Consider the following 15,022-nt stretch of genomic DNA (forward strand, 5'->3'; position numbering starts at 1 on the left):
CGCTGTGGGGCTTGGTTTGGGAGCTACAGAGAAGTCTGATGCTCTGATGCACACACCACTCCTGCCTCTTGCCAGGGAACACCACTCACGTGACCAAGGTTAAGGAGGGGAGGGAAGGGGCTCATCCACGTCCCTGCAGCCCTACTTTTATTTTTTATTTTTTTATTTATTTATTTTTTTCGGTATGCTGGCCTCTCACCATTGTGGCCTCTCCCGTTGCGGAGCACAGGCTCCGGACGCGCAGGCTCAGCGACCCTGGCTCACGGGCCCAGCCACTCCGCGGCATGTGGGATCCTCCCGGACCGGGGCACGAACCCGCGTCCCCTGCATCGGCAGGCGGACTCTCAACCACTGCGCCACCAGGGAAGCCCTGCAGCCCTACTTTTAAATAGAAAGCACGGCAGAGCTTTTAAGGGGGGTGGCGCTGGTACCGTTTGGGTTCTAATCTCAGCTCTGCCATTTATTAACTCCCACCAGAAAGGCAGACTACTAACCCTCTTCGTGCCTCACTTTAGCTACCTGTTAAATGATGCTAAGGGCAGAACCGTCTCCTGGGGTTGTGAGGGCTACGTGCAACACTGAGCTGGCATACAGAAGCTCAACAAATGAAGCTGTTATTATTAGTATTCAATGTAAAGTTTAGAACTTCAAAAGTGAACTCCAGAAAGGGAAAAGGTAGGAATCAGCAGAATGCCACCCTACCACTTCCCATTCCACGGCCCTCAGTTCTGCCTTACAGCCAAGCCTGGTCCCCCTGGCAGCAGCAGCCCATGCTCTGCCCTGAAGGAGGCTGCCGGCAAATCACCTCCGAAGGGGACGGTCCCTCACTCCTGGGCAGCTGTTATTCAGACACGCAGCCGCCAGGCAGGAGACGCTCAGAGCCTGGCTCCCCCATACCTGGGCTTGCCCTGGGGACAGGGGAGTACACAGGGGGGACCCCAGTGTTGTCACACACAGCTGGCAGGATTCTGTGCAAATCTCCCACGCACAGCATGGACCTCCTTCCCTGAAGGTCCGCTTCCGCGTGGGTGGGTGGAGAGGGCAGAGGCATGGTAGGCTGAAGGGGCCCAGGGTCCCTCTTTAACTCAGCAAGGAAGGAAACTTACCTGAAGAGTGATGGGACAAAAGAGGACCGGTCTGGCTTCGCATCAACTGTGTCATTGCCGGCTGAGTCCCCAGCCCCCTGCTCCGCAATATGGCCTTGACTGTCTGCCATCTGGAAGGAAAAAAACCAACCAGAAAATTGGTACCCAGTGGCATCACTGGCCTCATGATATTTCAAAATAACATTCATTCAGTGACATAGCTTTTAATTAAGCCTGGAGATGACCAGTACTACATATTTGGGCTCCAGGGCTGCTGCACCAACAACTCATTCAAATGCTCGAGTGCCAGCTCCATTTCAGGCCTCATTCCAGAGACTGGATACACAGTGGCAAAGAAAGCAAAGTCCTTGCCGCTCTGGGAGCTTCCGATCCAGCATTCGCGATTTTGTTAAACGTTCACTGCTTATGAGAAGCTGTGGAAGGTTTGTCAAAGTCTGTAACAATAAGAAACTCCCCCTAGATTCCTGACAGGTTATAACTCCCCCTAAATTCCTAACAGGTTATGTCATCCTTTGCCTGACATCACTCAAACCCAGTTAAAAAACAGCAGCAACCTGGAGCATACAGTTCTCTTTCTGTTTCAGATGGTTTTACATGGTTCTACCAGAGTAGATTTCCATCAAATTATTTTCCTGCTCAAGAATCTTCACGAGATCCCTACAATCTAAAAGTTCAAATCTTAAACTGAACTCCTTGGATCTTAAGGGTTTTCATTATCTAGTACTGGAGTCGATGACAAACTATGGCCCACCACCTGTTTTCTTGTTTGTTTGGTTTTTCTTTGAGTTTTATTTGTTCTCCCTTTTTCTAATTTTATAAGGTTGAACCTGAATTTACTGATTTGTGATCTTACTTCTTTCCTACATACAGGTGTTCAGTGCTAAAAATTTCACTCTAAGTACTCACCACCTATTTTTGTAAATAAAGTTGGAACATAGCCACGCCCATTCATTTACATGTTGTCTGTGGCTACTTTCCCACCACAGCCAGAGTTGAGTAACGGTGACAGAGATCACGTGGCCTAAAAAGCCCAAAATATTTACTACCTGGCCTTTTACAAAAAATGTTTGCCAACCCCTGATCTAGGATAACTACCAGCTAGTAGGATCCCCGGCTCACCTTCTATTTCCCTTACTTTAAGTAGTAATAATAGCAATAATAAGAATAGAAACGCACACTTATTATTTGCTGTGCTAATTGTTTCATAAGCATTATCTTATTTAACACTCCCCCAAATGCTGTTAGATCAGCCCTATGATCACTACCTTTTGATAGATGAGAAAGCTGCAGTTAGAAAAGGTTAGTAACTAGTCCCAGGCTAAGTAACTAGTAAACTAGACTTGGATCTGAAGCCGGCAAACAAGCACTCAGAACCCACTCCTCACCACCACACCATTCAGCCTCCCAGCCGCCTATCATCCTTGGGCCCACTAAGCTCATTTCAGGCTCCATCAGGGCTTCTGGGTCTCCTTTTCTGGTAGTCACCACCCAAATGTTTGCTGGACAGGCCATCTTTGTCCAGCTGGCTAGTTCTCATTCTTCAGAATTCAGTTTAATGGCACCTTTGCAGGAGGTCCTCCTGGATTACACCTACCTCAACAACTCCCTCCCTTCCCCCAGTCCCTCTACAGCACTTCTATTTATCTCGTTTACTTGCACTCTGCTTATTGCTTGGTTCAAACGCGACAATGTAAGTTCATCATGGCAGAGGCCCCTGGCACACAGAAAGTATTTGCTAGATCAGGCTTCCCTGGTGGTGTAGTGGCTAAGAATCTGCCTGCCAATGCAGGGGACAGGGGTTTGAGCCCTGGTCCGGGAAGATCCCACATGCCATGGAGCAACTATGCCCGTGCGCCACAACTACTGAGCCTGCGCTCTAGAGCCTGCAAGCCACAACTACTGAGCCCGCGTGCCACATCTGTGGAAGCCCGCGCGCCTAGAGCCTGTGCTCCGCGACAAGAGGAGCCCGTGCACCGCAACTAGAGAAAGCCCACACGCAGCAACGGAGACCCAACACGGCCAAAAGTAAAAATAAATAAAATAAATTTATTTTTTTAAAAAGGTATTCGCTAGATAAATATTAATTGAATGGGAAGCTGGGAGAAACAAACTCCCTGAGGGAAGAGAATTAGCTAAGTGACACAGCTGGTCAGAAGCAGAGCCTTGAGTCATTTCTCCTAAACCAAGTCCTGTGTCCTTTCCCATAAAGGGACTGGCCTTCGGGAACAAAGGGAAACCTCTCCAGATTCTAATTCCTGCCGATCTCAATCTCTGAGCAATCGCACAGTGGGCCAGGTTGGCGGCTGCAGGTCTGTGTTCCTGTCAGGCTCACCCAGGGATGTTTTCACACCGCTTGAAAACAAGATGGCATCTATCTCACAGGACACCCGTGCCCAGAGCACAGGCAATGACTTTTGGAGGTGGCCAGAGGAATCCAACTGGGGGGAGGTATCCAAGATGACAAAACGCCAACCTTGTGCCCTCGAGCCCCGAGGGGCATTATCGTGTCACCTTGCGGCTTATTTAGGGGTGAGTTGGGCAGTGAGGAGAGAAGTAGGAGGAAGGGCGAATCCTGCAGCCGGATCTTTACAAAGACAATGAGAAGTCCGATGGCTATCTTGTTCCTGTACACATCGTGAACCCCCATCATAGCCACCAACCTGCTTCCAGTTGTGAGGCAGTAAGATTTTTCTGATTGGGACCCAAAATGTTTCTTGAAAACAGAGATAAGCCAACCCCAGAGGAGATGAGCGTAAGTCCAGGCATGCAGAAAACACTCAGTCCTTTTTATTTCATTCCCTTATACAGACTTAGTTACTTTTCAATGTGGATTGTTATTAGCAAAGCACGGAAGTATGTTCAAAATTAACAAGTTAATGTTATACAAAGTCCACCAGAAAAAGACACTAAATTTGACATGTGGTGTTGAAGCCTTGAGTCTTTTTTTTTTTTTTTTTTTGCGGTACACGGGCCTCTCACTGTTGTGGCCTCTCCCTTTGTGGAGCACAGGCTCCGGAAGAGCAGGCTCAGCGGCCATGGCTCACAGACCCAGCCGCTCCGCAGCACGTGGATCTTCCCAGACCGGGGCACGAACCCGTGTCCCCTGCATTGGCAGGCGGACTCTCAACCACTGCGCCACCAGGGAAGCCCTAAGCCTTGAGTCTTTTGCTAAGGCTAATCTTAAAGACTGAATCTAGGAAGTATGATGATATAACAATGTGACCATTATATATAGATATAATTTCCTGGAAGTCCAAGGCACCAGCTGTGTGCTAGGAGCCGGGGATACACCTGACCTGGTCCTGCCTTGTTGAGAGACAGGCACTGATAAACAGCACAAATGTTGACAGAAAACCGTGATCAGTGCCATGAGGATGAACAACTTGTGGCCACAGTACGGGACCTGACCTAGCCCCAGAGGAATTAGGGAGGGTTCTCAGGGGAGGAAATGTGTGACGTGGGGTCTGAGAAGGGGAAGCAGAGAGGGTGGAAGCGAGGGAGGCACAGGGAACTGCATGCCCGTTAAACACCTGACATGCTCCATCGATGGAAGGGCTCAGCTTGAATCCTGCATCCCTCCCAGATTTCTGGAGGGAGCTTTGGACTTAGCGACAGGCTGATTTCTATGGCTCAGTGATGGGAGGATCTACAGAACTTTCTCTGCAAACACTAGGCCAGAAGGGTCTTCTGTGTGAAACCTACAGCATCTTTCTGGGTTGGTGCTGTTTACCGTCTAGGAGGGCAGCAAGAGTCCCCTCTAACAAGTTGCCAGAGTGTGCGTCTAAAACAAGGCAGTGCTAGGGCTTTACTCTTAAATCTGTAAGGCTAAACATTCAGTGACTTTCTTCTTCCTATGAGACTGGGCTTAATTTCTGGGTGAAATCAAGTTCACCCAGAACGAGAGTGGTGACCGAATGGGGAGTCTGATCTTGGTCACATCATATCAGTCAAGCCGAGACTTGGTGTTGACCTTTTATTTCTGCTTATCTTCACCGCCCAAGACAATCCAGGCCTATCTCAGTCTGCTATACTTGGAGAGGGCATGCCTGGCGTTATTTTCTTGCATTTGTCCCCTCTGTAATGCTCAGGCTGCAAAGAGCAGTCAGCCATTCAAGGGAATATTGCTTATTCAATTGTTTCAATTGTTAAAAACACCTATCTTCTCTTTAAATAAATGAATATATAATACACATGAAGCATTAACATTGTCAGGCACTCTCTGTAAGCACTCTGCTAATTATTATTATTACTCTTATTATTATCCACTAGGACTCTTATTTGTAGATTATCTTAATCTTCCTTTCTGGGAAGATCCCACATGCCGTGGAGCAACTGGGCCCGTGAGCCACAACTACTGAGCCTGCGCGTCTGGAGCCTGTGCTCCGCAACAAGAGAGGCCGCGACAGCGAGAGGCCCGCGCACCGCGATGAAGAGCGGCCCCCACTCGCCGCAACTAGAGAAAGCCCTCGCACAGAAACGAAGACCCAACGCAGCCACAATTAAATAAATAAATAAATAAATTTTTTTTTAAAAAAAGAAATGTACTTAAAACTTTTTAATCCTTCAGGGCCCCGAATAAATTGTTGATATGGGACAGACCACAGAACCAAAGGGACCTAGGAGGGCGGTTGAGAACCCAGTTATGGTGAACCACAGACCAGGGGGTTTAAATCAGCGCCTCCACCTATTAGCCATGGGACCTTGAACAAAGTCCTCAACCTCTCCAAGCCTGAGTTTCCTCATCTGTAAAATGGGAAAATGGTGATGCCTAAGTCACACATGGCTATGAGGATGAATGGAACAATGCGTGTAAAATGCTTAGCATGGTGTCTAAATGTTCAATAAGTATTCACTGTTATCATCACTGAACACAGAACTCAAGACTAAGACAACATTCAACTGTCAACCCTCACTCGTATTTTAAAATCACATTAATATTGTGTTATTTTTTATTTTTTATTTTTTTGGTACGCGGGCCTCTCACTGTTGTGGCCTCTCCCGTTGCGGAGCACAGGCTCCGAACGCGCAGGCGCAGCGGCCATGGCTCACGCGCCCAGCCGCTCCGCGGCATGTGGGATCCTCCCGGACCGGGGCATGAACCCGTGTCCCCTGCATCGGCAGGCGGACTCCCAACCACCGCGCCACCAGGGAAGCCCCACATTAATATTTTAAACAGCTTTTGTGGAGACTGAAAAAAAAAGTTCCTCTAGTGATTATTTCTATACTTGCTTAATAGGCGACTGGTACAGATCTGGTAGGAAGTCAGTTCCCAGCTACTGTCTGAATTTCATTGCAGCCGCTTCCCCTGAAAAGTGACGTAATACAACTTGTGCCTCACTCTTGCCCCAGTGAAGACAGTCTTCCTAAAGGGCTCAAAGAGAAGCAGCCCAGAGGACCTCCACCGCTCACCTCCAGCACCTGGAGGGGGCGGGGGCTCTGCTGGGCACTGAAGTCCTCCACTGTCACCTGATGCTCACAGCACTGCTAGGAGGCTGTATTGCAGAAGAAACTTCAGTTTTCTCAGAGAGGTTCAGTAACCTGCCCAAAGGCACAGAGCTAATAGGAAGCAGAAGTGGATTATGAACCTAGCCAGTGACTGGCTACCTGCGATGAAGGTCAGGCCATAGACCCTAAAGGAGGAAATAGCCTGTAAGTAAACTAAGGTTAGGGCCACGTCCTTGGCCAGCCCAGGAGTTCAAGGGAAAAGCCTGGGAATGACTCAGAATCACCCACATATAATTTTACCGCCCCCCCCAAAAGCGAAGCTGAATACTACTGTGAAAGGCTGCAGCCTGAGTCCTGCCTTCTTCCGCTTCCTCAAGGAATCTTCAAGAGCCTTGCACAAGGGCACCTGAACAAAGATGACAGCGGCTTACGTGTAGCCTGCTAAGCCCTAACAGATGCGGGCTGCTATGAACCACAATCACCTCATTCCGTCGTCGCAGCAACCGTCAGCCCGGGCCCACCACTAACCCCATTTCACAGGCAAGCACAGAGAGGGCCAAGGCCCCACAGCTGACGGGCAAGGACGCTGGGTCTGGAACCCTGGGCTGTCGACACGGGAGTCCCCGCAGTTAGCCAGGCGAGAGAACGAACCCCTCCCGCCCTCCTAAATCCTCCCCTCCTTCTTTTCCAAATCCCGAATAGTACCGGGTGTCCCAAGCCCGGGGACCAGAAGGGAAGGGAAGACAAGCTGAGCAAAGCAGGCGATGCTGGGGGTTGCGGAGAGCCTTCTCCCCCGAAGTTGAGCGCCGGCCGTCGGGGCCGCTTAGCCCGAAGGGACCGGGCCCCCACCGACCGTGCTCGGTGGGAAGGGAGGAAGGAGGCGGGGGAAGGCAGGGCAGGAGGGCGACGGCGGGCCGAAGAGACGTCGGCGGAGGCGGGAGCCAAAGTTACCGTTTCTCCGGCGACCGGGAGGCCAGAGCTGGCGCCCGTCTCCGTCCTTCCGCCGAGAGGATGTGCGGCCGCTCGAACGAAAGCGAAAGTAAAAGCCCCTACGCGGCTAGGGGAGGAGTCGCCCGGGGCTCGAAACGGACCTGGCAGGCGGGGCTGCGGACGCCGCCTCCGGCTCTGGACCCCGCGCTCCGCAAAGTCGGCCGCGCGCAGGACCACCAGGCCACCGCGCGCCCCTTCGGGGAGAGCGCGCCCAGCCCAGCCGGCCATGTCGCACGCGCCATCGCCGGAGGGTGCCCTCGGCAAAGCTGGCCGCGGGCCCCGGAGACCGTGCTGGGCAAAGTTTTCAGAGCTCTGAAACCGCGCTCCGACTGACCCGGAGAGCGCGCTCCGCAAACCCGCCGCACGCGGCCTCCCCATCCAGGCGAACTGAAGAGCGCGCCCTGCCGACTTCGCGGCTCTGGACGATGGGGCGCTCGTCGGAGCTCCCCGCTCCTGCCCTCCCGCTGCTGCCCGGGTCTACACCTGGACTTCGGCCTCCACACCAGCTCCGGGACCCAGTTCCCAAGGCCCGAAGGCGCCTCCCCCAACAGACCCTGACCCCAGTATGCGCGGGTTGCGCCCCTCGGGGGACTCGGCGCCCACATCTGCAGGAGCTACCGTCTCCCAGGGGCCTGCTATGGGAGCCGCCGTGGTCTCCCGCCTCCCAGAACTTGCTTCCAGTCCCTGGCGCGCCTTTCTCACCCTAGGGCAGCAGGACGCTAACTCCGTTTTCTGCAGAGCGCGTCCCCAGTGCCTACCACCGCCTGCTGGCCTGGATGTAGCGCCAGAATCATTCACGGACTATTTATTGAGCGCCCTCATGTGTCAGCCACTGGGTAAGTGGCCGTGACTTGGTCTAATGTGGGAGACTTAGGGTAGTCCCCCCAACACCACTTCACCCCGGCGTCTCCCACACCCACGCACCCTCCCACATTTGTCCTTTTCCAACCTTCGGCCTCCAACTGAGGCCTCCAAGGCCTTGCTCTCCGAGACTCCTCAGGGGACCAGCTAATGAACACAGTCGCACTGAGGTGTAAATAGCTGAAGAGAAATTACAGTTTTATTCACACCAGAGATGTTGGCTGTGAAACTGTCGACGCCTTGAGTGAACCTTCGTGGTGTGACATCGGGCAAGAACCACACCTTGTCTTTTATTTGCTCTCCTCTGGGATTGAGACTTCAATACTGTCTGAAAAATCTCACCAGGTAAGGACACTTTCTTGGTTTAAGAAAGATTGGTCCCAGCCAAGGGTAAGGGAGTAATTTTAATTTATTAACTTATGCCAGTCCTGAATATTTTAAACAGGCAGTTACACTATTTCCACTACGGCTGTGCTATAGGCTGACCTTCTGTGCCACTTCCACCCCCCCAATTCGTATGTTGAAACTTAATCCCTAAAGTGATGGCATTAGGAGGTAAGGCCTTTGGGAGGTGCTTAAATCTTGAGGGTGGAGCCCTGGTGAATGGGATTAGTGCCTTTGTAAAGGAGGCCAGACAGAGCTCCCCGGCCTTTTCCACCACAGAGAGAAATTGCAGTCTGCAACCCAAAGAGGGCTTTGACTAGAACCCAGGCACGCTGGCACCCTGATCTTGGCCCTCTAGCCTCCAGAACTGTGAAGAATAGATTTCTGTTGTTTATAAGCTACTCAGTCTGTGGTATTTTGTCATAGCAGCCAAAACAGACTAAGACAGGCTGCACTACTCTCTTTAATACCCATATCTGTGGGACTTCCCTGGTAGTACAGTGGTTAAGAACCTGCCTGCCAATGCAGGGGACGGGTTCGAGCCCTGGTCCAGGAAGATCCCACATGCCACGAAGCAACTAAGCCCTACTGAAGCCCATGCGTCTAGAGCCCGTGCTCCGCAACAAGAGAAGCCACCGCAATGAGAAGCCTGCACACCACAACGAAGACTCAATGCAGCCATAGATAAAATAAAATAAATTTTAAAAATAATAAATTTACGCTTAAAAAATACCCATATTTGGAAAATATCAGGCAAACTAAATTATTGTAGACACAAAGATAATTTACTTTTTGAAGGAATTCAATTGTGAATCACAGGAGAAATGAAAAATCCTATTAGTAAGGCAAATAAATTACTCTTTAATTTATCTGATTTAGAAAATTGTTTTTGCAAGTTATTCCTAAAATACGATGAAACAGTGTTAGATGTGGAGGAGCCTTAACGACTGTTCCCTCTGCTCGTATTATAGATAAAGAATCTGAGGCTCAGAGAGGTTGCCAACATCACAAGCTTTCTAGTGGCAGAACCAGGATCAGGTTGCCTAGAAAAATAATGAATTTTTCATCCACAAGAAGGTTCTACCATATATTATATCATGCCATTGTTAAAATGTGTTGCACACAGGAATTCATTGCTGGCTCAGGTAGAAAGATGGTTTGAAGGAAAACTTTCTTTTTTCAGTCTATAGTGTAGACGGGCATGGGAACTTCAAATGTGTTGCTCCGAGGCTGGATTGTCACCATACCAACAAATAAAATCGTAGATATGTGGAAGGGAAGAAACAATTTTGAACTTTCCCTCTATAATCATTGTACTGACCCTTTAGATCCAAATGATATTCTCTTCTAATTGTATTTCCTGTGTTTCTCCAGCCTTGGCCCATATCACTGTTTTCTGCTTCCTTTCCAAACTCACATGAGTAGAGCATGAGATGGTTTCCCAAGGGCTGGCCTCATGGGTGCTCCTGGGCTGGTCCCTCTGGACCTTGCTCCAGCCCTCTGCTCTGGTCACCAGGCTGCTGCTGCTAATCTTGCCAAGCTTTGCGGTCCCACCCTCGCCCTGCGGGCACTGCACCCCCAAGGGGTGCCACCAGTGATTGCTTCTCCAGCTGTTCACAGGACAGCTCAGGCCAGGCTACAGCTTCGTACAGGACTCCACTGAAGGATAATCCCTTGAATAACAGAAATGCCACCCTTAGGACTCACAGGCCCAAACCCAGACTCTGTCTGAGGCCCCAGCAGACTTCTGCAAAGGGGGAGAGGGATGAGTGGGAAGCGCAGGGTCCAGGCAGAATTCCCTGGAAGGAGGAACTGATGCTGTACCTATTTACCACTGCCTCTAGGCTCCCTAGTCTGCTCTGTGAAAATGGAAGTGGGCCCTTTGCATGTGGCCCCACGTTCAGATTTGCCAGTAGGGGGCGCTGGAGAAAGATTGCAGGAAGTAAAGCTTTTGCTCCCTGATTCTGGTGCGTTTGCCATGCTTTTGAGGAATCGGGCTCATGCAGAAGGGGTGGCTTCTCAAGTTCCTATACCACACCTGGCTTCCCCAGCGCCCAGCTGTGCCTGCTGGCCAGCAGCACCCAGCAGCTAGCAGCTTCCCTGGCACCCCCTTCAGGTGGTTTTGTAGCAGGGTGCCTCCATTGAGACAACTCCCCATGAATAGCTCTCTCTGGCAGCTAGAGGGTAGATTTCCAGAAAGTTCTAGAGGACAGAGTTCTAGCAAGTTTCACTGGCACAGCCCCAGAATCACTTCCCTGCATCTAGTAAGCCATGAACGTGCTCTCTGCAGTAAGGTTTGGGTCACAGCCCTGGGGTGGGGAGAGGGTGGGGAGTCTCTTCTTTAAGCCCTCTAAGGGCAGTGACACGTTAAGTTATGTCATGTTATTTTGTTACGGAGTGGATTGTGTCTCCTGCCTCCAAAATCCTAACCACCAGTAACAAGGAATGTGACTTTATTTAGAGAGAGAGTTTTTAAAGAGGTAAAATGAGATCATTAGGGTAGGCCCTAATTGAATATGACTGATGTCCTTATAAGAAGAAATTAGGACACAGATACACACAGAGTGAAGACGGCCATCTACAAGCCAAGGAGAGAAGCCTTAGAAGAAATCAACCCTGCTGACACTTTGATTTCAGACTTCCAGCCTCCAGAACTGTGAGAAGATAAATTTCTTTTGTTTAAGCCACCCAGTCTGTGGCACTTTGTATGGCAGCCGTAGCAAACGAATACGTATGTTATCTGCAAGTGTGCTCTATCTGTAATAGCTGTATTTTTTTAAGTTCTCTTTACTTCTTACTCTTGATATTAGAATCCCCTGTTATAGTTAATCATTTGATGTATCAACCTTTCCCTGTTCAGATTACTGGGTGGTTTCTCTCTCCTGACTGGACCCAGAAAGCTAGACTTATGTATCCTGAACCCAAGGGCTGCCTCCTTTCTGATTCTGTGGCCTTCAGCAGTTGGGAATATCCATTTCTTGATTCAGAGGGAAAGCTCCACCCCACCCACAGTGTGTGCTGTGGTCCTCTGGTCCAGGGAAAGGCAACCACAGCAGAAGTTCAGGCTTCCCCAAGGTGAGGAAAGATACTTGCCTAACTGTGGTCACCACCATCTAGTGCACAGACCTCATGACTGCATGAAGGAACATGACTCTGAAGTCATCAACGGGTGCCCATGGAACTTTATTCTGCCCCTGTCTAAACCCATGGGGTCACCCCCAACAAATTCCCCCAGGCATAAAGGGATGGGGGTGGGAGTGGGGTGGGAATTCTGACCTGGGAAAGCATGACAGCTAGAGACAAGCCCTTGCTTCATTAATTTTACACCCCAAGTATTGGTCACATCTTGCACAGTGCAGAGGAGAGGAAGGATGGAGCAGAATTGACACCATCAGCTGGAAAGGAGGACAGTGAGAGTTCATGGTGTACCTCATACAAACACTCTCCTTCACCCTTAGCACAATCAGTTTCCTTGAGTGATTGACCCTTGGGGTACCCTATGCCACATCCCCTCGGCTCACCAATAACTCCTTGCGTGGCACCAGGACCTCCTTAAGTTCCTGCAGTAGCACCCCTCTGCTCCTCTGCCTCTGGGCTTCCTCCAAAGCCGTAGAAGTCTGTTCAGCCTGTGCTGAGGGTGTACCCTAGAGGTGTAGGGGGTTATTGCCCCTGAGAGTACTTGCGGCCGATGGGAGGTGAGAATTGGGTGGGTAAGTGTCCCAACCTCCTGTCCTTCAGTGGGACGATTTGGGGGCACATTCTACACGATTCCTCAGAGGGTCCCTAGCAAGATTGAGCCCTAGTTGCCCGCAGTGGTAATTAGATCAGGATGTGCCCTTTATTGACTCTTCTGTCTCTGGTCCCTCACCTCAAACCCTCACTCCTGCCTTGTGGGATCACCTCCCAAAGAAAGTACCTACATCCAAGTGCTCACCCAAGCTCCACTTTGGGGAGAACCTAAACTAAAGGAGGCACCCCCCACCCAGCATGGGAGGAACAAGCCCAGTCTAACCAGAGTGACGATGACGGAGTGAAGGCTTTGGTAGCTTTCTTGTTACTTCACATTTGTCCTCTCTCAGTAATTTCAAAACCATTTGGCATCCATGGCCCTGGAGGGCACTGGAAATGATTCAGAGCTGGGAAGAATTACCTCATATGCTCGATGACAGAACCAAGATACAAAAAGATCTTGCCCAGCTGAAGCAATTGGGGCCGCCATCAACAGGATGCAGTTTAAAAGAGAGACATGAGTGCTAGCTACATTTAAGTTCCAAAAGGAAATCGATGGCCTGTATACTGAACACGATAGTCATGAATGTGAAACAGAATGTGGGGTTTTTCATTGATCACAATCTCCCTATGAGTCAAGACTTAAAAAAAAAATTAGCCAAAGCAATATGGGACACTGTTGGCAAAAGCATCCAGATGAAGGATTAACAAGCCTCTACAGGGTCTGGCTCTGGCTCGCCATCCGCTGATTGGACAATGTATCAGACACCTCTCAGGAGCCACTTTCCATCCACTTAGCCTCACCTGTCTTAGGCCATTGCCCATTTATGCCAGTCCAGCCTGGGCAGTGGCAGCTAGTTCTGTATGGGCCCTGGCCACCTTCACAGGAGCACAGCCAACAGCTCTGACCTCAGGCTGCTCTTGCTTTTTTTCCCCTGTTGCTATTGAGGCATAAGATGCTGTGGGTCTCCCTGGGCGCATACGCAGCATGGGTGTGTAGGGGAGTTAAACCCCAATGGGGCCAAACTTTCATCGACGGGAGACAGGGGCCAACAGATACTTCCTTCCCGCTTCCTTCCTCTAGCAGACGTTCCTGGGTAGCAGTTGTTTGTGTGGCGTCTTGGAAGGTAGAGACCAAGAGATCCAGTGTCCGGTGGCTTCTTTGGGAAAGGACCCTCGTGTTGACTCTCCCCCCTCCATTTCCTGCCTTCTTACCTCTGCTCCCTGGGACCGTACTTCTGCATAAAGTCCTTGCACATAAGCCTTTGCCCCAGGTTCTGTGTTTTGGGGAACCCAGGCGAACACACATTGTCTGAACCGATGCCGGGGGCCAGAAGAGCATGTGTGCTCATTGGCTAAGGCTTGGAGGACCTCATGTAATCACTGTGACAAGGGGGAGGGGCTCTACCGGATGTGAGAGGGGTCGGCTGGACACAGAGAAGACCATCCACAAGGTCTCTCAAGCAGATGAGGGCTCTGTGTCTCTTGCCAGCAACGAGGGTTCATTTTAGGTCCTTAAACTGTCCCATTTCCAGTGCTACGGGGTTGTTTTTCCTCACTATTTCTGATACATAATAAGTGCCTCTTAAAAGCAGAAGTGATGGTAGGAGTCAAATTCAACATCTTTCATTTAGGTCATCCTTGTTTTCGCAAGGCTGACCGAGAACTTGTAGCAGCGATGCAATGACAACCTTGGAGAAGTGTTAGGTAGTTTTTTTCTTTAAAGGAAATCTGGCTGCGATTCCTCTTGCCTCTGGATGGGGGCAGAGTTCTTTCTCTGTGATTACTGGGGCTTCCAGCCCAGGTCCATGTAAGGCTGGAGAAATCCCACACAGAGCAAAACGTTTTGGGGAACCTATAGGTCTTAGTTCTTTGCCTTTGCTGTTCCCCTTTGTTCAGGCTGCCTTGGATCACATTTCAGCCTGGGAGTCTTCCTGGGTCTAGAGCCCCTACGCAGCGCCTCCTTCCCACGCTGGGAAGGCAGCGCTGCGCCCACTCTCCATCTGTGGGGAAGTTCACACTGCACCCTCTCCTTAGTGTCATGGCAACGCTGCTCTTCTTCACTTGCTCTGTGGCCTCCTCCCCCTGGTTCTCCCAACACAACACAAAAGCACTACTGATTTCTCCCTGCCCCACCTGGGGTCCCTCCAGCAGAGTTTCCTCAGAGCCTTTTCTTTAGGCCACAGATCACTAATTGGTAGCCTGCCATCTAAGTACTGCCCATGTTTCTGTTTTACTGTTTTATTCCCAGTGTTTTACAAAAGAGAGAATTTCAGGTGCAGATGCAGATATCTGGCTTTTCTGGAAAAATCATAATATTTGGCAGTGCCGGGTACTGACTGCCTCATGACAAATTGCTGGCGTGCAGTGGGTCAGATGGGGCATGTGACCTATGGCTTCACCTCTGTCCCCTGTAGGTATTTTGGTGTATTAAGTTGATTTCTTTGATTTGATAAATACTTGTTGAGCACCTTTTCCATATCAGACCTTGTTCTAGGCACTGGGGA

The 15,022-nt window shown here is 50.4% G+C and overlaps 1 protein-coding gene and 1 long non-coding RNA gene across 4 annotated transcripts in view; one reads left to right on the forward strand and one right to left on the reverse strand.

Moving 5' to 3' along the window:
- The window catches only part of CASP7 (caspase 7), a 32,283-nt gene extending 23,945 nt beyond the window's left edge, over window positions 1-8,338 (reverse strand). The window contains exons 1-2 of one of the 3 annotated variants that reach the window (XM_067024647.1): window positions 7,503-7,778; window positions 1,107-1,216 (exon numbers count right to left, since the gene is read on the reverse strand). In XM_067024647.1, the coding sequence (XP_066880748.1) occupies window positions 1,107-1,216; window positions 7,503-7,769 (377 nt within the window). In that variant the 5' untranslated portion in view covers window positions 7,770-7,778. Of the gene's footprint in view, window positions 1-1,106; window positions 1,217-7,256; window positions 7,782-8,243 lie in introns of those variants that run through there. The other 2 variants (XM_067024648.1, XM_067024646.1) reach the window with 2 other exon arrangements.
- LOC136793504 (uncharacterized) lies at window positions 7,509-11,465 on the forward strand. The gene is made up of 3 exons (XR_010838827.1): window positions 7,509-8,747; window positions 9,970-10,055; window positions 11,323-11,465. It is a non-coding gene; the product is annotated as an uncharacterized lncRNA (long non-coding RNA).
- Window positions 11,466-15,022: the final 3,557 nt, after the last annotated feature.

The sequence above is a fragment of the Kogia breviceps genome, chromosome 2 (genome assembly GCF_026419965.1).
Source record: "Kogia breviceps isolate mKogBre1 chromosome 2, mKogBre1 haplotype 1, whole genome shotgun sequence".
NCBI classification, from domain to species: domain Eukaryota; kingdom Metazoa; phylum Chordata; class Mammalia; order Artiodactyla; family Physeteridae; genus Kogia; species Kogia breviceps.